At 32.8% G+C, this 23,260-nt stretch overlaps 2 protein-coding genes and 1 long non-coding RNA gene across 8 annotated transcripts; 2 read left to right on the top strand and 1 right to left on the bottom strand.

Annotated features, from left to right (window-relative positions):
* Nucleotides 1–579: 579 nt before the first annotated feature.
* LOC105787161 (uncharacterized) lies at nucleotides 580–1,491 on the bottom strand. 2 transcript variants are annotated; one of them, XR_008195790.1, is made up of 2 exons: nucleotides 1,309–1,491; nucleotides 580–1,000 (listed from the first exon to the last, which is right to left on the bottom strand). It is a non-coding gene; the product is annotated as an uncharacterized LOC105787161 (long non-coding RNA). The 2 variants fall into 2 exon arrangements; XR_001131459.2 differs by having other exon boundaries at nucleotides 1,304–1,451.
* Nucleotides 1,492–10,566: 9,075 nt separating this feature from the next.
* On the top strand, nucleotides 10,567–15,363 carry LOC105776981 (uncharacterized). 4 transcript variants are annotated; one of them, XM_052630287.1, is made up of 8 exons: nucleotides 10,631–10,750; nucleotides 11,510–11,538; nucleotides 11,757–12,114; nucleotides 12,570–12,797; nucleotides 12,973–13,327; nucleotides 13,410–13,537; nucleotides 13,687–13,822; nucleotides 14,699–15,363. In XM_052630287.1, exons 3-8 carry the CDS (start codon nucleotides 11,771–11,773, stop codon nucleotides 14,936–14,938), a joined length of 1,431 nt encoding a protein of 476 aa, XP_052486247.1. In that variant the 5' UTR covers nucleotides 10,631–10,750; nucleotides 11,510–11,538; nucleotides 11,757–11,770; the 3' UTR covers nucleotides 14,939–15,363. The 4 variants fall into 4 exon arrangements, with proteins under 4 accessions (XP_012455448.1, XP_012455439.1, XP_012455455.1 ...); XM_012599994.2 differs by lacking the exon at nucleotides 11,510–11,538 and having other exon boundaries at nucleotides 10,567–10,722; XM_012599985.2 differs by lacking the exon at nucleotides 11,510–11,538 and having other exon boundaries at nucleotides 10,601–10,750.
* Nucleotides 15,364–19,536: 4,173 nt separating this feature from the next.
* Nucleotides 19,537–22,913, top strand: LOC105776960 (serine/threonine-protein phosphatase 7 long form homolog). 2 transcript variants are annotated; one of them, XM_012599959.2, is made up of 7 exons: nucleotides 19,537–19,642; nucleotides 20,121–20,243; nucleotides 20,618–20,677; nucleotides 20,867–21,579; nucleotides 21,658–21,742; nucleotides 21,837–22,359; nucleotides 22,445–22,913. In XM_012599959.2, the coding sequence occupies exons 3-7, from the start codon at nucleotides 20,618–20,620 to the stop codon at nucleotides 22,852–22,854; spliced, it is 1,791 nt and encodes a 596-aa protein (XP_012455413.1). In that variant the 5' UTR covers nucleotides 19,537–19,642; nucleotides 20,121–20,243; the 3' UTR covers nucleotides 22,855–22,913. The 2 variants fall into 2 exon arrangements, with proteins under 2 accessions (XP_012455413.1, XP_012455405.1); XM_012599951.2 differs by lacking the exon at nucleotides 19,537–19,642 and adding an exon at nucleotides 19,673–19,881.
* The last annotated feature ends 347 nt before the right edge of the window (nucleotides 22,914–23,260 follow it).

Here is a 23,260-nt window from a genome sequence, read left to right as displayed (position 1 = left end):
ATTCATCCATGGAAAATTAAATAAAGAAAATGACTAAATTGGAAATAGAAATAATTAAAGATGATAAAAATCTAATATCATCTTATTTCATCATCTGTCCCAAGTTAAAAAGATGTAAACCCTAGCCATGGAGAATTGAAGAAAGAGAAACTTATTTGGCCTAATTAGGTAAGCATTCTTGTCCCGTTTTTACTAATTTTTATATTTCCGAGATCGTAATAACTTAATCTATCTCGAGGGTTAATTTGAAAAGTTATCAAAGTATTAAAGTTTTTCCATGGATGAGTATGTATGAATTATGAAATTTTATGGTAGAAAATGAAAGGTTGTTGATAGATAAACAACTTTTGTAAAGAGAATTTTGATGAAATTATAATTTAGGGACTAAATTGAAAAGTTGTAAAATTCATGGAAAAATTATAAATTTTGTGAATACATAGGCTGTTAGTGTTACATGTAAAAATTGACTAGGCTTGGAATAAGAATTAAATTGTATGACTTTCATTTTCCGAGTCTAGGGACAAAATCGTAATTAAATAAAAGTATAAAGGCAAAATGGTAATTTTCCTAAGATGTGAATTGGATTGAATTGAATATGAATTTTATTAAATTGAGTTAAATTTACTTGTATAGATCCAGATAGAACAAATACAGAATTGGATCGAGGAAAGGAAAAAGTATCGGATTAGTATATTACAAACACTTGTCAAGGTAAGTTCGTGTTACTAAATTAAGAATTTATATGTTTTAAATTGAATATTATTATTGTGTGTGATTGTACTATTGCCCTAGCCCAAACTCCCAATACCCAAACCATACCATAAGCCCAAAATCTAAAAGCCCAAACCCAATACACCCAACTACCCTAGCCCATGTTCAGAAAAGAAAAAGAAAAAGCAGCAGCAACCCTAGGTGCGCCGCACCTAGGGTCTTCAGCCACCGACCCTCTATCCACCTGCTCTGCCACCGCACCTGCTCTCTGCCACCGGCCACTAACCCCCTGCAAAACAAAACAAGCACGCAAGCAAGAACAAAAGAAAAAAAAACAGAAAAAGCATGTATTTTTTTTATCGGCTATAAATAGCCCAAAAATAGTTTGTAAAAGGGTTATTCTTTGTCTTCTAGTTTGAACAGACATTAGAAATCAAAAAGAAAACAAAAGGTTGTTGTTTTTCTTCATTCTTTTTCTTGTGTTGTTTTTTGTTTTATTCATTTTTATTTTTGTTTCCCTTTTTTATAAATCTGTTAGTTTTAAAAAAAAACTATTAATGAAAAAAAAAAGAAAAGGAAATGGATGTTTTACCTTACCTCCAAATCGGCTTCAGGGAGATTGAAGCGGCTTAGCCGCGCCTCTGACCGCCAATCGCGGTAGAACCGCGGCGAAAGGGGTCAAAATGGCGACGGCCCAAAAGGGATTTTGAAACCCTAACAGAGAAGAGAAAGTGTTTGAGTTTTTTTTTTTTATTTCTAGCTGCAAATGAATTTTTTTTGTTTTTTGTAAAAATTTTAGTTTAAATAAAACTATCAAAACGGCGCCGTTTTAATGAGGGAAGATCCGCACGTTGACCCAACTCGCAGGCAGGGTCCGCGCGTTCTTGCCCTAATGGGTAATTTTCGCTATTAGTCCCCCTAATTTGTTTCGTAGTTTTAGATCGTTTTTTCTTTATTTTATAAATTTGTCCCGCATTTTGATGTTGTCCCATTTTAATCCATTTCACCGCGCAGCGTTTTGGGGTGTAAGGGAATATTTCAATCCGACCCCCTATATAATCTGTGTATTGCGTCTTAATCCCGCTCTTTATTTTAATTGCAGTTGTTTCCTATTAATTTAGTTTTAATTGCGATTTAATCCTTCCTTTTTATATATATATATGTTTTTATTGGTTTATTATTATTATTATTATTATTAATGATGGTTCGTTTATATATGTACTTACTTTGTGTATATACTATTTTATTATATATGTATGATTGTTTTAAGCTTCTTTTGAAAGTTTATACGTTATTACTCATTTTTGGTGGTATACCATTGTTAATCTTTATTGTATTTTATCTTTACGTATATTTGATGTTTATGTGTTTTCTTTTATATATTTTATTCACCCTTGATATATCACTATCTTTTATATGGAAGTATCTAATATAATATAATATATATATATATATATATTATACACGCACATATATTTTATGTTTTATATTTATACATACATATACATTTTATATTCTATAACTTTAAAATATATATATATATATACATATTTTCATGTATAATAGTTTTAGAATATGTGTACATACATATGTTTTCATATTTTCCATAATTTTATACATATATATATGTCTTTTATATTTTATAATTTTGTTCATTTTGTTCATTCATTTATTTGTTTACATGTTTATTATTATTATTTATGTTTTAGTTTTTATTTGTTTATTATTTGTCATTGTGTCTGCATGATTGAAATTTTTTGGTCTTATTATTTATTTATTTATTTATTTGTTTGTTTGTTTGTTTGATTATCATCATTGTTATTCCATTACATTCATTTTTACTCAGATTCTTGAAAAAGGAAAATTTTGAAAATAAAAGCAATACTCGGTATTTGGAATCTTCGAGAGGATTGAGCCCTAACGTATTGGGTTCCGATTTTCTTCGTTGAATCTAAATAATCGAGAATGCCCTTTAATCAAAAAACATAAGTAAAAAGTTCATTATCGGGAATTCAATAAGTCGTGTCCTAACACATTGGATATGACACGTTGTTTTCTCGAAATGAGTATTTTTTTAAAAAAAATAATAAATATAGTATTTTTCATTTGGAAATTCAAGAAGGTCGTACCCTAACTTATTGGGTCTCGATTTTCACGATGAATCCAAATACACGAGTCTTTTTTTCAAACCTAAGCTTTAAACGACCTCGGAAATTAAGAAAAGATCAAGTCCTAATTTACTGGGCCTGATCCCTTTTTTCTAAAATCTGAGATGATATCTTTTAAATAAGTAAATTTTTGGCATTCGTTCGCGTATCGGGAATTCGAGACATTGTGTCCTAACTTACTGGATATGATTCTTTTTCTCGATTAACGTGAAATATGCCTCTTTTCCCCAAAATTTTCAACATTTTAATATAAGGATCGTATTTTAAAATTCTTTAAAGATTTTCATTTTCGACATCAAGACAATAACTAATCAACTAGGTACCAATTTTTGGGCGTTACGAAGGTGCTAATCTTTCATCGTACGTAACCGACTCCCGAACCCATTTTTCTGAATTTCGTAGACCAAAATTTTTGTTTTAATAAAATCAAATCGTTTATTAAAAACAACCACTTTTTAAGGTGATCCATCACACCTTATCAAAAAAAGATTAGTGGCGACTCCCACATTCGATTTCATTTTTCAAAACCCAAGTTGACAACAGCCATGTTTATGAAATTGATCACATATCCGAAAAATATATGATAAGTATTAAGTATCGTTTGAACAAATAAAATTCGATGGATATAGGGTTCCCGTATTGGTTGTGGTCCTGCATATGTTGCGGACACACCACAGCTCGAAAGAGCGTCCTTTTATTAGCTCTCATTAGCTTCTCGTTATATGGTTCTTGCGAGCTTCTCGTTAATAGCTCTTCGGAGCATCCCGATTGGTTGTGATCCTGCATGTGTTGTGGACACATCACAGCTCTTATGAGCGTCTCGATATATGGCTCTTCGAAGCTTCCCGATTAAAAGCTCTTTGTGAGCTTCTTGATTAATGGCTCTTCGGAGCTTCCCAATATGGCTCGCTTGAACTTCCTGATATATGGCTATCCGAAGCTTCCCAATTAATGGCTCTTCAGAGCTACCCGTTATTGGCTCGCATGAGCTTCCTAATTATGGCTCTTATGAGCTTCCCGTTATACAGCCCGGATAAGCTTCCCGTTATACAGCTCATACGAGCTTCTTGTTATATGGCTCGAGAGAGAGCTTCCCGTTTATGTGCTCTTATGAGCACTCCCGAATGTGAATTGACGGATTTCAGATTTGTACACTTCGTGTGTACTACCCGTGTATCCATCGATATTATAAATGATTCAATGGGCAAAGTTCTGATATGAGAAATTATGAAATTGAGATAAACTGTTACGAATATATACTTGAAATACAAGATATGATATGTGCATGTTCATGGACACTTGATATGATAAATATATATATATGTGGAAATTGAATATTGATGAGCTCATACATGTTTCTTGATATTCATTTAAATTACATGACTAACATGCTTTATAAGGATATGTGTTTAAGCAACTGGCCAAATTGGCTTGAGCATGTTTATTTGCTTATCTTAAATGTAAATTAAATGGTAAGTTAATTTCCTGTTATACGAACTTACTAAGCATTAAATGCTTACTCTATTTATTTCTTATGTTCTATAGTATTTGGAAGCTCATAAAGGTTGGAGGCTAGTCGGAGCTACATCACACTATCCATCAGCCTATTTCGGTATATTTAGTGAATCAACTTTGGTTATAATGGCATGTATAGGTTAACTTGGCCAATGTTGGCATACAAATGTTTTGGTTGTAAGTAGTCATGGGAATGGCTTAAGATGAATATGTTTTGATGTATATATATAAGTAAATTTATTATCCTTGAAATATGAGTTAATTATGCATATATGCATTTGATACCTAGGTAAATATGAGTATTAGGATGACATAATGATAAATTGTTATTTGAGGTGCTTAAGAGTACATTGGTTGTATGTGGTAATATGTCATGTTTAAGACATGATTTTAGCATGTTTTGAGTGCTTTGATATGGTTTGTAAATGTACAATTTGTTGTGATAGGTTGATGTCAAAATTTGGGTGAGAAATATGGCTTAATAATGGCCTTATTTTGTCTACACGGGCAGAGACACGGGTGTGTGTCTCAACCGTGTGTGACACACGGCCTAGCACATGAGCGTGTGTTTTGGCCGTGTGTCCCCTGCATCTTAAAAATTTCAAAACAGAATGCTTAGTATTGATCACACGGCCTAACACACAGGCGTGTGGCTTGGCCATGTGACCCCTTCACCTATTTAATGCAAATTTTCATGTTCACACGGCATAGCACGCGGTCGTGTGACCCAAGCCAAAGAGTTACGCGGGTATGGATACGGGCAGGGACACAGCTGTGTGCCCTATTTCAAATGCCCACACGGCCTGAGACACGAGCGTCTCTCTTGGCCGTGTGAGCCATACGGCTTGACCACACGGGTGTGTGTCCCTTGCACTATGGAAAAATTTTTGAAGTTTCGCAAAAAAATTCTCTGAGCACCCGGTTTAGTCCCGACTTGTTTCTAATGCACATTTTGGGCCTCGATGGCTCATTTAAGGGACAATATGATCCATTTCTGGTATGAATGTTAAGTGATATGAAAATGTCTGTAATTGATCTGTATATTCTGGTAATGCTCTATAACCCTATTCCGGCGACGGATATGGGCTAGGGGTGTTACATTAGCTTGGTTGTATTGTGAGGTATTTGGGAGAGTGATTCATAACAAATTGAGTTCAATATTTGGGTTGTGAATATCCGTTGGTGTAAGGGTAGTTTGAGCTTTAGCAAATAGTTTATATGGACTAATTGTGAAATAAAGTCATTCTCTAAATAGGACTCTATAGAGTAAGATTGATGAATCCGTACTGCTTTAACAAATATTACGTGTTAATTATCTCCTTACTTTGCTTCTTTTTTCACTTTGTCTTAAAAATGTTCTATCATAATTTGTTCTGTCCCATTCTCTATTCTAACAAAATTTAGAACGAAACTATTTTCCAACTACAAACTAAGGTATTTGTTCCAATAGTAGTTTGAACATTAAAGTTGGAATAGAGTGTAAACTGAAGCTTTTTCAAAATTCAAAACAGAGTTGCTAATTAATGTGTTAGACAATGTAAAGATTGATTCTTTCTAATTGTTAGATATTAATTAATAAATTGAATGGAAGTAATCGTGTGTTGAATGCAGTCACTAAAACGAGATATAAGCTATTTGCAAGAGTTCTTTTTGATGCATGTGGGTGGAAGATTGCCTTTGCATCTTCAAAAAGATTTCTGTGGCATTGCACTTCTTGGGTATGTTCCCACTTATTAGCACCATTTTTTAGCTAGTGTTGCAAACTAGCTGAATAAATTAAGAGACATGTGAATACGTCGAAGCTGCCATCTAATTCTTCGTACAAGTGGATTGGAGGTGGGAATGATGAAAGTGCTCAAAATAGACCTCAAATTAGAGCCGGGGGGCGGGGGACAAAGTGAAAGAGATGATAATGTGGGCATTTAGAAAATTATAAGGGAAATGAGGGTTCCTGCTAAGACTAGGAACTTCATTTAGAGGGCTTGTAATAATACAAACAATTGGTACAAGAGAGAATTGATGGAGAAGGGAACTTGTTGATTCTCCGATTTGTATAGTGTGCAGAGAGAAAGCTGAAACAATTGGGCAGTTACGGTTTCAGTGACAGGGGGGTGTTCATGTTTGGTTTGGGTGTTCCCTGAGCATACGTGCAAATTTGAAGGGATATATAATAGCTTAGTTGGGTGGTTACTGCAATGAAGGATAAGAAGGAGAAAGTTAAAAGTTTTTGCTAAGGTAGGCTTTATTGGATGAAACTATACTTCCCAAATAAGCCTCTTTGTGGAAGCTTCGTGCCCATTATCAGGTTTCTGAGGTCTAAGGTATGCATTCCCTGCTTGCATTCAAGAAAAAAACATAGCAGTAATACCAAACTTTGACATATAATGAGTTGACATAGAAAGTAAACCTCGAATCAGCAACTGCAGAAATGAAAAAATAAATAGAGAAGAGCATACATGTAGCCATTGATCTCCATATACTGTGGGTAAACGTGAATTTGGGTATACCACGCATCACCCTTTACATGCAGTCACTCCTCCGGGGGATAAAGTTAAAGTTGTGTATTAACTTATAATTTTACTATTTTTAATAAGAATTAAATAAAATTATTTTTTTGGAGGCTAATATGTAATTTTACCATATTTTAATTTAAAATTTACAAAGTCAAACTAGATCAAATTAGCCCCTATTATTAAATGGATCATATCAACCTCTATATTATTAATATGAATCGAATAAGATTAAATTGAAATAGAGTTAACGTTTACGACATGGAATTTTTTTTCTTTTTACTTATAGTTCAACTTTAAACAAAATATTTCATTCAAAGAATCATAAAAGCTTTTACACTATGACTAATCTGCTCAAATGAGCCTAATGACTCTGTTGAGATTTTATATTATTTGATTATTTTATAAGTACAATGATTAAATTGATCCATTTAATAGTAAAAGGACTAATTTGATCTAATTACTATAAAGAGGGACTTACTAAGTATATTATCCTTTTTTCTCTTTAAAATATAAATTTTCCTTTAATCTTTTGCCAACTCGATAGAACAGGGCAATGAGATTGACCATTTTTGGTTAAATGGTATAATTCTAACTTTAGTCCTTTATAAATATTAATAAGTCAATTTAATCTCTTTTACCTTCTTTGTCAAATAAAAAGTTTTAAAAATCAATTTAAACCATTTTGATACAAAATATTTAACTTGAATTTTATTTTTATTTTAAAATTTTATCTCTAATCCCATCACACAATTCATGAATTCGTTTCAGCCGAATGGTGGATGCCAAAGGTGCTCATGGATCGAGCCTAAATATAATATTAACATACTTTATATTTGTTCAAGTCTAGCCCAACCTAAAATATGGGTCTAAAATTTTTCCCAAACCAACTCATATTTGCAAAAGATAAACTTAAGTTCATATTAGACTTGCCTATATTATCTTTTAAATTTCTTTAAAAATATTTTTTTATTTTTTATATTAATATTTAATAATTTTATATTTTTCTATTTATTGAATTTTTTATATAGTTATCTTAACATTATTTTAATGTTTACATTAGAGTAGCATTATATATTTAGTATTAACTTATTATTTTAATGTGTTTTAAATTACACAATTTATAAAAATAATATAATATATTATATTATATGTAATACCCAATTATTGTCTGGGCCCAACTAAGCCTAAGGCCCAAACCCATTACAAGCCCAAGTCATTAACCCAAATCCCTAGCCTAACCAGCAGAGAGCCTTGACGCCACCATCGCCCTATGCCGCAACTGCCCACGTTCTTCCCTCGCAACAACATCCCACGTCTCAGCAACCTCCAGCGCCGTGCCCCACGTCGCAGCAATTCCCATACACGCATGTACCTGCAATAAAAAGAACCACGAGCAGCAAGCAAAATGGGGGGGGGGGGATAGCAAGTTGTAAAAAAGATTTAGGGGGGCTATATAAAGGAAATCGAATCTGTAAAAGGGGGGGTTAGCAAAATTTTTTGTATTGAAAATTTAAAAAAGAAAATACAAGAGAGAACAAAGATTTTTTTGAAGGTGACGGATTTTGGTTCTTTTTTTCCTCTGTTCTTTTTTTTACTGTTTTTATTTTATTTTATTTTCCTTTTGTTTCTCAAAACAAAACAAAAAACGAAGAGGGGAAGGAAGGGAGGACTTACCGTTGTGAGTCGTCGGAAGATGTCCCCGATTCGTCGGATTCTAGTCGGAAATGGGAAAGGACTTGAACGGCAGAGGGGAGGGTCTGAAACAGCAAAGAGGAAGTGCTGCTGCGGCGCATTTCAAGTGACAGAAGGGAAATGATTTTATAGGGTTCAAAATGGGCCATTTGCGCATTTAGTCCTTATGATTTTATGGTGTTTTCTAAATTCTTTATTTATCACTTTTAAATTTTGCAACATATATTATGATTGTTTCAATTAGTCCAATAGTGTGCAGCGCTTTAGGGCGAGTTGGAAAATTTCTCTTCCGGTCCTTTCTCTATTGCACCTGTTTTAATTTACTCCCTTTCTTTTTTTATTTTCAAATTTAGCTCTCAACTTCTGTTTGGCATTTTAATTTAGTCCTTAATTTGTTTTTTTAGTTTATTTTTATTATATTGTGTATATTGTTTATTATTATAATTATTATTATTATTATAATATTATTATTGTATTTATATGTGTGCGCCTATATATATATTAATATACATATATATTATAAATGTTTTAAGTATATAGATAGTACGTGTATATATTTTATTATCATATATTTTATTTTATAGTTCGTCCATATTTTATATACACTCATTTTTTTATATAATAATATTTATGTTTTCATGTTTTATAATTCATATGTATATACATTTTGTAATATGTACATATATTTTTGCATTCTTTTCAATGCTTTTATAAACATTTTCCATGTTTTTATATTTACTAATACATTATATTTATACATTTATTAAAAACATGTATTAATATATTTTATGTGTATTTTATTTTATTATTATTTTTATGACTTGCGCATTTTTTTCTTTCCTTTCCCTCATATTCCTATACGTATTTGCTAAAATTGTTTATATATTATACTTATAAATATATATAATTTAAATTAAAATATTTGTTCCATATCGCATTGACATTTTTAATACATTTTTTAAATACATTTTGATTTTGTCAAAACATTAAAATTATTTTTATGATTCAAAGATTTTCAAAATAAAAACGATATTCAAAGTTAGGGATTTTCGAGAAAAATTGAGCCCTAACGTATTGGGTTCCGATTTTCTTTGTTAATTCCAAATAACCGAGAATATTCGTTATTTAAAATATATAAACAAAAATCATTTTCGGGAATTTAATATGTTATGTCCTAACGCATTGGGCATGACATATTGCTTTCTCGAAATGAAAATTTTCTTTAAAAAATTAATTAAAAAGTGATATTCAAAATTCGGGGATATTGAGAAATTATACCCTAACGTATTGGGACTCAATTTCTTCGCATGACTTGAATAATTGATTATCCTTTTCAGATTTCAAAATTTGAGTTTAACAAAATCTTTTTAATTTTCGACACCAAGACATTAAATAATCAATTTGGTACCGATTTTTGGGCGTTACGAGGGTGCTAACCCTTCCTCGTGCGTAACTGACTCCCGAATCCGTTTTCTCAAATATCGTAGACCAGAGTCGTTTTTAAGGTGAGCCGATCACACCTCAATAAAGAATCGGTGGCGACTTCAATTTTTGTTTTTTTTTAAGTCGACAACTAAAATTTTTTATTTTCAAAAAAATGATTTCGACATTATAAACTTAAAAATAGATCGGATGAAGTCGAGATCGGACTTTGAATATTTAAATCTAAACTTATTTCATATTTAAAAAAAAAAAAATTTGTTCTAGTCAATTTTACGAATCTAAAATTTTTGTGAAAATCATCTCAAATTCCGAACCGAGCTTCCTAACCCATTAAGAGGATGAACACGTATTTAGTTTAAATTCGTATCTCAAAATTCGTTTAAAAAAGAAATCCCAAATTGGGATCATATTATCCAGAAATGGATGGTCGTGCCAAGTAGTACCCCCGTTGACAGATATGACAACAATCCCGGGTCAAACTTGCCGTCTCCTTATCCACGTCACTCTCACAAACCACGTGTCTTGTCCTCATTCGCCCGACGTCGTGTCTCTATTTAAGATTTGAAAAACGGAGAAGTTTATCTACCAGAACAGAACAAACGGAGCAATTTACGGAAGGGACCCTTAAAACCCAGCCAAACCACATACAGTTCCTCCTCAGAATTCACCTACTCCATACGGTACGGTTCCGGCTTGCTAGTGCGTACGGTTCGTCTCCTTTCCATTTTTAGATCTTTGATGATGATGATGATTATGATTTCCAATTCGTAATTATTGTCTTACTTTGTTTTTTTTTATTAGCTTTCTTTAATGATATTTGAATCGTGCTTTGTGTCTGTTTCAAAGATTTGATTTGCTGATGGATATTGATTAGGGTTTTGTGAATCTTGATGAAATTTATTTTTAATGTAATGGTCACTGAAAATTGGATTATTTTTTGCTAATTTAAGGATAAATTGTTTTAAAGAAGTGGTGATTTGACTCAGTTTTCTGAGTTTAGATCCCCTTTAGTGTTTTTCAAACCAGTATTTTCTTCCCCGTGCATCCATTAGGATTTTTTCTTTTGAATAAATATCCTTTAGGAATTTAGGGCAATCTACATGGGGAACCTTTAGATCGGTTGTTACCTCTCGTTTAGATGAAGATGTTGATGAGCTCGTTGAAATTTATTGGAAATAATTGGAGAGGCTCGGTCTTTCAATTTAGTTGCGGATTTTTTTCTGTTTTGAGGTTCGTTTCAACTGTGAAAACTTGTGTCTTTCAAATAAAATTGAGAGAAGAAATTTGTTTTTATGGATTTAAGAAATGAGTAATCAAAGATGAGGTTTTGTCAGCAGTATTTGAATCTTTCTCTTTTCTGTTTCCAACTAGAGTAAACTTTGCTAGAGTGCTTTAACTTCTCCGTTGTTGTCTTGTTAGAAACTCTTCTACTTTGAGATTTTTGACAATGCTGTTCAGTTTTAACAGGCACTTGCCCTTAATGATGATTTTATAAGGTTAGAAATCATCCATATCATTTCCTTTTTTCTTTTTTTGTGATTCATTGCTTGAAGAGTTAGAACTATAAACTCCATCAGTCCATCTGTGAGTTCTTCTTTTGGTGCAAGTGTTGTATTTTGCTAGGACTTCTAGAGCCGTATTCTATCATTTTTATCAACTTATTTATATCTCTCAATTCTTGGTTTGGTCCAAATTTTTACTTTTTTTTTTACAGTTGAATAAAACAAGATGGGGGGTGGGTTTAGAGTGCTTCATCTTGTAAGACCGTTTCTTTCATTTCTGCCTGAAGTTCAAACTGCTGACAAGAAAGTTCCCTTCAGAGAGAAGGTCATATACACTGTGATCTCTCTTTTCATCTTCTTGGTTTGTAGCCAGCTCCCTCTGTATGGCATACATTCTACTACTGGTGCAGATCCATTCTATTGGATGCGTGTTATCCTTGCCTCAAATCGTGGGACTGTCATGGAACTTGGAATCACTCCCATTGTGACGTCTGGACTGGTGATACAACTTCTTGCTGGTTCTAAAATCATTGAAGTGGACAACAATGTCCGCGAAGATCGTGCCCTTCTGTAAGTATCTTTCAAGGGTGTAAACTATGATTCTGTCTTTTACATTATTCAAGTAACTATAGTCACTGAATGAAGATCGGCTTTTTTTTGTTGCTGGCTTCTGTTGCTCAATATTGGATGGCTTCATTTGTTCCATTAGACTTTTAATGTTATTGGTTGTCTGACTGTGGAATCAGTAATTTTGCTAGGGTAGCAGATTGAATTTTTTTTCCTTTCATGGTTGTGCTGTAAAATGCTATTGTGATAGTTTCTTGGAATATGTAATATTGTTTCCATGCAGGGGAGCTTCTTTTGGTGTGCATTGCTCATGCATGCTTACACCTGTGTTCATGCTTTACCTCTTTGAGTTTTTGCTAAGCAATCATCAGGTGGCTTTATATTTTCTTTAAGCTGCAAATTGCTTCTTTAGTTTCCAAGATGTATAATTTTGTATGATGAGTACTCTTTCTTTCCAGAAATGGTGCCCAAAAATTGTTGGGTATCTTGATAGCTATTGGCGAGGCAGTTGCCTATGTTCTCTCTGGGATGTATGGTAGTGTCGGCCAGCTTGGAGTAGGAAATGCCATTCTCATCATCCTTCAGCTTTGCTTTGCTGGTATCATCGTCATATGTCTGGATGAACTTCTTCAGAAAGGATATGGTCTCGGTTCTGGAATTTCCCTCTTCATAGCAACAAATATCTGGTGAGCATTTGTAGCTTTTTATTTTTATCTGTGCTTTCTTGATCTACTAAAGAAGTTGCTAAGGATTCTTATTGTCTTACCACTAATATCATATAGCAGAGTTTGTGGTTCCATGACGTAATCATTGGTAGAATTACAATTGCTAGCACTAAAAAGAGGTTTGATTGACTTGCAGTGAAAACATAATCTGGAAGGCATTTAGCCCCACAACAATTAACAGTGGCAGAGGTGCTGAGTTTGAAGGAGCTGTTATTGCATTTGTCCATAATCTTTTAACTCGAGAAAACAAGATTCGTGCTCTCCGAGAAGCCTTTTATCGACAGAATCTACCAAACGTGACAAATTTGCTTGCTACAGTCTTGATTTTTCTAATTGTTATCTACTTCCAAGGGTTCCGTGTGGTTTTGCCTGTGAGGTCAAAGAATGCCCGTGGACAGCAGGGTTCATATCCTATCAAGCTGTTCTACACCTCTAACATGCCCATCATTCTACATTCTGCTCTTGTTTCAAACCTTTACTTTATCTCTCAGGTACTGGAGTTTACCTGTTTACATGAGTATCTATATCTGTTGCCTTTTAATATAATGCATCTAATCATGTGTCCCTCTGCAGTTACTGTACAGAAGGTACAGTGGAAACTTTTTTGTGAATCTCTTGGGCAAGTGGAAGGAGTCTGAATATTCAAATGGTCAAACCATTCCTGTTGGTGGCCTCGCATATTATATCACTGCACCATCAAGGTGATTTGAACCTTTCCTATTTTCGAGCAACTATTTTCTCCATCTTGGTCTCTGATGCTAACACTTTAGTTGGTTAAGTCAATAACAATGTAATTTGGGAATCTTCATTATCAACTTATGCTGACACTCCTGGCTATAATGTCTTGCAGCTTAGCTGAGATGGCTGCCAATCCTTTCCATGCGTTGTTCTATCTTGTGTTTATGTTGTCAGCATGTGCATTGTTCTCAAAAACTTGGATTGAAGTCTCAGGATCATCTGCTAGAGATGTTGCCAAGCAGCTCAGGGTATGTGATCTTCTCTGAAAATCTGTCTTTAGATTTACTTTGTTTCTGTAGACTTGTGTTTTCACTGTGCAATTACATGTTTTGGTTTTACTTATGAGCTAAAAACTCGGAGTAACCCTTTTTGCAGAAAGCATATTTTTCCTACCTTGTTTTATTTAGTCAAAACACTACAATTATAGTTATACCTAATGTGAAATCTGCACTTTGTTGTGTTTCTCTTTTCATGAGAGAATGTATTTTTATGGTAAATCATAACTGATAAAGCTAGTAACTTAGTAGATGGATATAACATAAGATATTTTTTATGTAAACCAAAAGATACTAGAATGCATAAGTTGAACCCACCTCAACTCTTCCATCAATTAGCAACCCATGTCCCGCCTAGAGCCAACCCCCTATTCCTGTTTCTACCTATATCCAGCTTGCCAACTAAGGAATCCAAAATTTGGGAAGGACTGAAATATCCACATCATACCTGAGAAATTTTATACATCACCCATATCCTTGGTCACTATCAACACCATCTATGCTTCTGAGTAACTTTTGTTTTATGTTAGATTATTTAAAAATTATCATATCATTCCTGAATATTCTTTAAATTACATAGTCAAGTATTTGTTTGGAGGTATTTTACACCTCAGTGGTGTTGTAATTGTCAATTTTATATGATTGATATCTACATACTAGGGGGGCTCTGGTTCAATATTTGGATGTGCATGCTTCCCCCCATGGTTCTTTTAGTTTTTCCTTAAACTTAGAAGGCTTAAGCTGTGATACTAAAGTTATGAGTAAAGCTGTGCATGTAGATCATCAGCTGTGGTAGCATTACGCATCATTAGAAATTTCATGAATCATTTTTCTTCTGCTATTTTGCAGGAACAACAAATGGTTATGCCTGGCCATCGTGAGGGAAGCTTACAGAAAGAGCTAAACCGTTACATTCCCACAGCTGCTGCATTCGGAGGCATGTGCATTGGTGCACTCACAGTATTGGCAGATCTTATGGGAGCAATTGGGTCAGGGACGGGTATTCTTCTGGCAGTCACAATCATCTATCAGTATTTCGAGACTTTTGAGAAGGAGAAGGCCAGTGAGCTTGGCTTCTTTGGATTGTGAGCTAAGGCTTTGACTGGGGGGATGCTTGTGCTTCTTAGCTTTCGCAATTTTGGGTAAGCTGAGGGATTCATTTCGGGCCTACTTTTGACAACAGAGTTTACAATTTAGTTAGTTCAATATGTTTTGTTTACACATTTTGTTTGAGAAATCACAGAAAAAGGGTATTGCCTGAAAGCAGTGCTGCTTTTGTCTAGTATACCTCGCAATATATAAGTTTGTTCTATGGTTGGACGCACATGCAATGACAACACTTCTTATAACTTGTGTATCTTTAGTTGCTTGAGGAGAAGCCTTTAGAACTTTGCCTTGGAGTGTGTTAGGTTCATATGTTAAAACTATATCAACCATCAGTTTGAACAGCCTGGTATTGATTAGTTCTGTGTTTTGTCTCATGGCTCGAAGCAATAGCATTGTGAACTTATATATATCTTGCTAATCTTCATTCTTTACAGACATTGATTTATTTAGGAATTCCAAGACTAATCTGCTTTAGTTCTTATTATTTTGGGAATTAATTCGAAGATGTGGAAAGTGATCTTTATCCTTTGTTTTGGTTATAGTTTGCAGTAATGCAATATGTTTGATGAAAAATGGAAAGGTAGTAGGCTTTCTTTCATTTCCCATTTTGCATCATCCTAGTTTAGACTCGACTAACAGGTTAGATAGCAAGATTTACAATGAAATATTGGGTTTAATTTCCATCATATGAACAAACAAAATGGGTAATGAAACCGACTGAATTTCCAGGATCTACTACCCTCGAATTCCATGGGGGCAACCTATTTTATAGGTTATCGGTTAAATTATTTCATTTTAATCTTTGATGTATTAAGTAATTTTCTATTATTTATAATTTAATTTTTTTTAAACCTTTAATGTTTTAAGTAATCTCGTGTAATCTTTTCATGATTTAACGATGACTTACTTTTTAAAAATCTTTAATATCTATTACTTAATTTCTTGAAATTATTTTTCATTATTTACGACTTAATACATTAAAGGTTACTTGAAACATTAGACTCATAAATAACGAAAAATTACTTAAGGTTACCTAAAATATGAAGAGGTGTCTTAAACAATGAAGAAGTTTTAAAAATTAAATAATTCCTATATCATAAAAATTTATTTAATACGTTTCTAAAAAGTTGAAGTAACTCATAAATAATGAAAAATTTATTAAAGGTTCTTGAAACATTAAAAGATTTGTAAGAAATTAAATAACTCTTAACGTGTAAACAACTTGGTAATTTGATTACTTCAGCGTTTAGGTTTTTTCCCTTATCAATGGCTTAGATCATTTTCTTTTTGATCCACCGGCTAAGTTTCTTTACCTTATAACAAGTTCATTTTAGATTTTTTTTTTAAAATTCCAATATAAATACACGAAAAAAGAAATTCTCAAAGATAACATGATTGCAGCATAAATACATAAAGAATTATTGTAAGTACACAAAATGATGTAGGGCTATGAAAAAGCAAGGTAGGTAGAGGTGAGCTGAGTTGACAGATCCAAGTCGAGGACAATAAATACTGGCGCTATGCTGTACACCACCTTCCTACTTCCTATCTCATCTCTCACTCACTCATTATCAGCTTTGAATGAAATTACTGGCTTCAGCTTTAATGCTTTACGCACTTGAATTTATTTCTCACTTTTTCGACACTTGTGTTTATTCACTTTCTCTTTCAAATACCTCTACTCATAAATTACTAAAATCTATTTTTTAATTAAAAATTAGTTTTTAATTATATATTTATTTCAATACTTACTCAAGTCTTTTTTTCGTATGTATGAAATAATATATATAATGGAAATAGATGGGGCAGTCGGCTCTTCCAGCTGCCAACTTTGTAAGTCTCTATTTTTCTCAATTTTTGCACTGCAACGATCAATTTTCAAGCTTCACGGGTCTTCTTTTTTTTCTTTCAATTTTCAGTTGTTCAGGGTTGCACTAATTCCAATATTCTGTTTGGTTCCACGGGTAGATTCAATTTTTCTTCGATGTCGGGGTTTTACGTCAAGAAAGTTGAGCTAAATTAGCCGTATATATTGAAAAAAAAAAAAGCTAATTGGTCGGGTTTTTTTTAAAAATTTTAAAAAATAAATTATTTTTGGAGAGAATATATGAAAATGTATCTATTTTAGCTTGCTTTTTACATGGTTGGCAAGAAAGTTTATCCAACTGGATAAGATTTCTACTAACATGTAAGGGAAAGTATGCCAGTTGGACACGTTTTCTTTGAAATTTTCAGAAAAATGTTTTCTCAACATGTCAACAAAAAGCTTGTCTAGTTGGGTGAATTTTCACACACTCTCTAAAAACAATTTATTTCTCTAAATTTTAAAAAAAATCGACCTATTTAATCAATTAACAATTTTTTTAAACCTACATGATCTATTTAACCACAAAGTTAAGCAGGTAATGCAAATGAAAAAAAAAATATACGTATAATATATAATGGTGAAGTTGGTTCCTTCATATGTCGACTTTACATGTATTTTGCTAAATAATTGGATACCTTATTTATTTCATGATATCTTCCTTTTTAAATAAAAAGAGATTTAGTTACTCCACTATTTCTTTAATATAAATTCATATCGAATGAAAAGCGAAGGAAAAAAGAAAACAATAATAGAGGGTCAACAATTATTTCTTTTGCATGAAGTATTCCATTTTAAGACCATAAAATTCCAAAATTGCATTTCAAAGAGAAAAAATAAAAAGCTGAGATTGTTACCATCCTACTTACCTCAAATTTACTTCCATTCTGCAAATTTCTATGTTGTGACATGAAATCGAATTTTTGACAAATTTGTGAAGGACTTGTGAGGCTCAAAGATGGTAATTTCAAATTATATTTTTACAGCTCAGTCCATGCCTCTAAGGTTGGATCCAATCGTGACATATATATAACTATATAAGTTTTTTATACCATCTATAATATATTATAAGTGACGATGTAAACAAAACAAATATGCTAAAATTTTCAGGTCTGATTTTGAATTTTTTTAATATAACTTATTGTTGTGAAGTTAGAGTCGAAGAGCTAGTTTAGCATTACTTTTGAGAAATGCTGTTAAAAAGTGCTGTGGAGAAAGTGATTTTGAGAAGCTTGGCTTAAGATTTAAGTGTTTAGTATTGCTGTTAAAATGTGTTTTTGAAAAATAAAATGTTCATTTTAGATATAGTGTTAAAATAACAAATAAACATTTAAATGATGTTCAAATTGATTAATATTATGATATTTTAATAAGAATATAGAAATTAATTTATTATAATTTTTACTAATATTTTAATATATGAAAATAAATTTTAAATATTTTAAAGCAATTAATATTATTTATTTATAAAATTTAATTGAATATCTATATAAACTATATTTTAAATATTAAAATATAACTAATAAAATTTTAAACATATAATATCATTTATTTAAAATAAATTTCAATAGAAAAATAATTACATATCCAATATAAATATTATATAAAATACTTTATAATGGTTAAAATTGTCATTTGGTCTTAAACTACTTTTGCTTTTGAGTTTAAAAGTGCTTTTAAAAAGTAACTCTGACTCCAAAAATTATCTATTTAGTATTATTTAGGGTAAATTACACCCATGGTCACTTTTGTTTACTTTAGGTTACGTTTTAGTCACTTATGTTATCGTGTTGTAACATTTTAGTCATTGAGCCATTAATTGTCGTTAACAGTATAACGGTAAGCTAATGTGGCGCATTAAAACATCATTTCAAACAAAAAAATTAGGTTAAATTATACAATTAGTCCCTATATTTTTTTCATTTTGAGCAATTTAATTTTTTCTTTTATGTTCTTTTAACTTTCTTTCTTTTTTTCATTATTTTCCATTCTCTTATGCTTCTCCCTCTATTTTCCTACCTTCTCCATTTCTTTCAACATATCAGGAAGTCGAATTGGCAGTGAAGAAAAAAGCATGGTATGGGTTTATGGGTTTTGGTTATAGGCAATGATGGTTTTCGACTTATTTCTTCACTGCCTATTCTACTTCTTGATATGTTAAAAGAAATGGAGAAGGTAAGAAAATAGAGGGAGAAACATAAGATAATGGAAAATAAAGAAAATATTTAAAGAACATAAAAAAATTAAATTGCTCAAAATGAAAAAATATGGGGATCGATTGTATAATTTACCCTAAAATTTTTGTTTGAAATGATGATTTAACGTGCCACGTCAACTTACCGTTACACTGTTAGCGACAATCAATAGCTCAGTGACTAAAATGTTACAACACGATAACATAAGTGACAAAAACGTAAGATTTCAAACATAAGTGACTAAAATGTAACCTAAGGTAAACAAAAGTGACCATGGGTATAGTTTACCCTATTATTTATGGCTTTAAAAACACTTTTAACCCTAAACACACTTTTGAAAAGCAATACTAAACACACCCCAAGCCGAATTTGAATTTAAATAATTTGATGATTCTAATTGATTCGCATATCAATTTATTATTATACCGTAAATGATCACAATTTAATAAATTAATAATCATATAAAAAAATTTAAAATAAAATCATCAAAAATAACCCAATCTTATTCACCTTCTCACTTACCCCAAAATGCCATCTCGAGTCTCAACAAAAATCTCCCTCTTTTGTCCTTATCAGCAATATTACTTGTTCTGCGAAATTATACTATAAACGAACCTTGTTTTTAAGGTAAGTCGGAAATCTTAGTAATGCTTTCCTTTTTATTGTGTTTCCATTTATTGTTTGATATATACTTTTTCTTTTATCACAGAAAAAGAAGTTTCAAGTTGTTCGATGTAATGTTACTATCAATAAAGGTTTCTGTATTTGTATTGATTTTAAACTCTTTTTTTGGGGGGTTATGTAATGTTTAACTTTCCCTGGTGTTCTTTGGTTTGCTCATCTTTGTTTCATGGGAGAGCCGATAGGTTAGTGAGTTAGTGTATTTTCTTTATTTTTTATGTTTATTTTATATATAAATTTATATTTGAATGTCGCTGTTTTCTGTTTGTTTCTCGGGATTTAGCTTCTCGGTTTTCTTCCTTCCCAAATATCCTTTCTTTTTTCAAAATTTTCTCTTCTTCTTCCTCACACTTTCTGGGATTTTTATTCCGTTGTTATTAGTTTTCTTTAGCAACTTTTTTTTAATGATTTTATAATATTACAGGAATTGTTGTGTAAATTAGAAAGAGTGGGAGCTTTCAATTGTCAAATCCATTCAAGCAAACGAAACAATAAGAAGTGAGGAGGAAGTTAACAGAGGTGAAATTTTGTGTTTGTTTTCTAAGAGGTACGTACATTTGTCGACCTATGTTTTTTTGTTCTTTTAGATGCAGAATTTCTTCACCCATTTAATTAGGCTAATTTGTTGATATATGCCGAAAAATTTGAAATTTCTCGATTCATGTAATAGTGAAAACGCGCCCTATAAGACGCTTTTTCAAGTCAACGGTAACAAATCCTTGAATGGTCACAATTCCAACAATTATAGGATTCCTATAACCATATTTTTTTCTTATATAAACTCATTCTTTTCAACTCAATTTTCAATTCCTACTTTTTTATTCTCCATTGTTAATTCTCTATTATTTTTTATTCTAAATTCTCAATTTTAAATTTTTCTCTGAATTCACCAATTTTATTTTATTTCTTGTAATTTGTAAGATGGCAAATCAGCTTATTCGTTTGGATCACAAGCATATCTCCGTCGTTCAATTACAAATGGTAACAAAATATTTATAAATTATTTAATTTTAATTAGTTAACTATTATGTTGTTAAAAATATTATTTAATTATTTAATTTTAATTAGTTAATTGTTATGTTGTTAAGAAAATGTTATTAAATTATTTAATTTTAATTAGTGAATTATTATGCTGTTAACATTATTAATTTTTTATGTTTATATACTTAGGGCGAAGATCGGATATTGGAGACATACATAAACAATTTAAGCGAAGGTGCGCCGAATGCCATTTATGGACACTTGCAAGATGTAGGATTTTTATACGTGGCTCGCATGCTTGGGGGGACTAAATTGGATCCCACACTTATTAGTGCTTTGGTCGAAAGATGGAGACCGGAGACACACACATTCCATCTTCCCTGTGGTGAGTGTACAATTACACTCGAGGACGTTAGTTTACAACTCGGTCTACCAGTTGATGGGGAAGTTGTTACGGGGCCAGTGCTTAGTGTTGATTGGAGTGCAACATGCGAGCAATTATTAGGGAAGGTGCCGAACAAGTTTAAGGGTAGTCGAATCGAGATGAAATGGTTGGAGGACAACTTCAAAACTATCGAAGCTTCTGCCAGTGATGTTGAAAAAGAACAATTCGCGCGCGCGTTCATCTTAAAATTGATCGGGGGTTTGCTCATGCCAGATAAATCTCGAAATCTGGTACATTTAAGGTGGCTGCTACTACTAGCCAACTTAAAAGAAGCGGGACGACTTAGTTGGGGATCAGCAGTGTTGGCGACATTGTACCGAGAAATGTGTCGAGCAACGCAACCAGAAAAAGCTAAAATCGGCGGTTGCATGCTCCTTCTTCAATCGTGGGCATGGTATCGACTACCATTTTTGCGCCCCCGAGTGGACCTCCCTTATGAATTCCCACTCGTAATATGGTAAAATTCATTTGATAATATTTTTATTGTTTTAAGTTTTCATTGTTTTAATTTTGAAATAACATGTTATTTGAATAGGTGGAACAATCCCGCAAGACATAGTGGTATACCGACCGAGCTCGAGGATATTCGACTAGCTTTAGATCAACAAACCGAAGAGGAGGTTAGTTTATGAATTTCAAAGTTATCGATTTTTAATTCTAAAATTTAAAATTAAACATTAGGTACGTGCTAAAATTTGTAAATTTGTACTGCAGTTTGTATGGATGCCATATGCAAATCCAAGAATTCAAGAATGCATCCCGGTCAAATTTTTGGCCAATCGTAACATCTGGCACGTTAAAGTGCCATTGATCGTTTTTGCAACAGTCGAGATGCATGAATCCAACCGAGTGATGCGGCAGTTCGGGTGTATGCAACGTATTCCGTCGTCACCCCAAAAGCTCGATGACCTACACAATATCGACTTGCGGGGGAGACTTGAGGAAGATTGGTCTTCATTCCACCAAAAGTATATCGAGATTTGGCAGCGTAGGTACGATTACTTACCAACGCGTGAACCATTTCTCACACCAGAGTTGGCTACATCTCCAGATTACATGGATTGGTTCAGGCATAAGGGCAAGCCGTATCTATTGTCGGCTTTAGAAAGGAGTAGGCAGCGTCGTCGTAGGAGGCAAAGACGAGGGCCCATCAATCCTAGGTCAGGAGAACATGTTGCGGGGAGATCAACATCTGCCCCAGCTCCACACGGGGAACCGATTGTCATGCAACCACCCGGTCAGTATGGTTCATACTAACCCAGTTTATTTTACACAAGCACCATAGCACACACCATCATTCATTGCATTAACACCTTCTCCAGGTGCATATTTCGTACAACCGCCACCCACCATACCATATTACGTGCCGATGCTGCCAGCAACACCGATGTATCCGGTATCGTCGACAACTCTCACCTTTTATCCACAGTCGGCCTATGCGACACCATACAATTATCCTTTGATAGTGCCGCAAACACCTCCAACAACGTTTTTCTACCGAGGAGGGTCATCCTCGCAACCGCCGACTCATATAAAGAGGGATGTACGATGCGCGACTAGGACCCAAAGGCAGTCAAGCACGAAGGAAGGAGATGAAATTGGCCATCAACATGGACGTGCACGTGAAGATGAAGATGAGGACGATGAGGAGTCGCCAACCCAAACAGTGCGACAAAACCCTAGGCGTGCCCGACACCTACCTAATTGTGACACACATTCAGGACATCGATAATTATGTTATTTGTAATTTTTTTCCAAATTAATTTCAATTCCAATTTTAAATCTAGAAAATGCTTTTAATTATATTATGATCACGAAAATTTACGAATAAATAATTTTAAAATTATAATAAAACGAATTCCACGTGAAGTGCCTATGATAAATATAATAATCACTAATTTATTGACGTATAATTACTGGTGTTTGATTCGTGTTTGTCTTTTCTATTCAAAAATCATGATTAGTTTAAAAAATTAGAAAAGACAAACTGGGAGAAATCGTGAAACATGGATCATCCAATGCATTCAAATAATCGGAAAAGATTAGGTAACTGTCATAAATGTCTGACATTCTTTTGTTTAATTCTCTTAATACTATACCTTTCAAGTATTTTTGTTTAATTGGATAAATATTAAAAT

The sequence above is a fragment of the Gossypium raimondii genome, chromosome 1 (genome assembly GCF_025698545.1).
Source record: "Gossypium raimondii isolate GPD5lz chromosome 1, ASM2569854v1, whole genome shotgun sequence".
Lineage (NCBI taxonomy): Eukaryota > Viridiplantae > Streptophyta > Magnoliopsida > Malvales > Malvaceae > Gossypium > Gossypium raimondii.
This window is presented reverse-complemented; position numbering and strand designations above follow the sequence as displayed.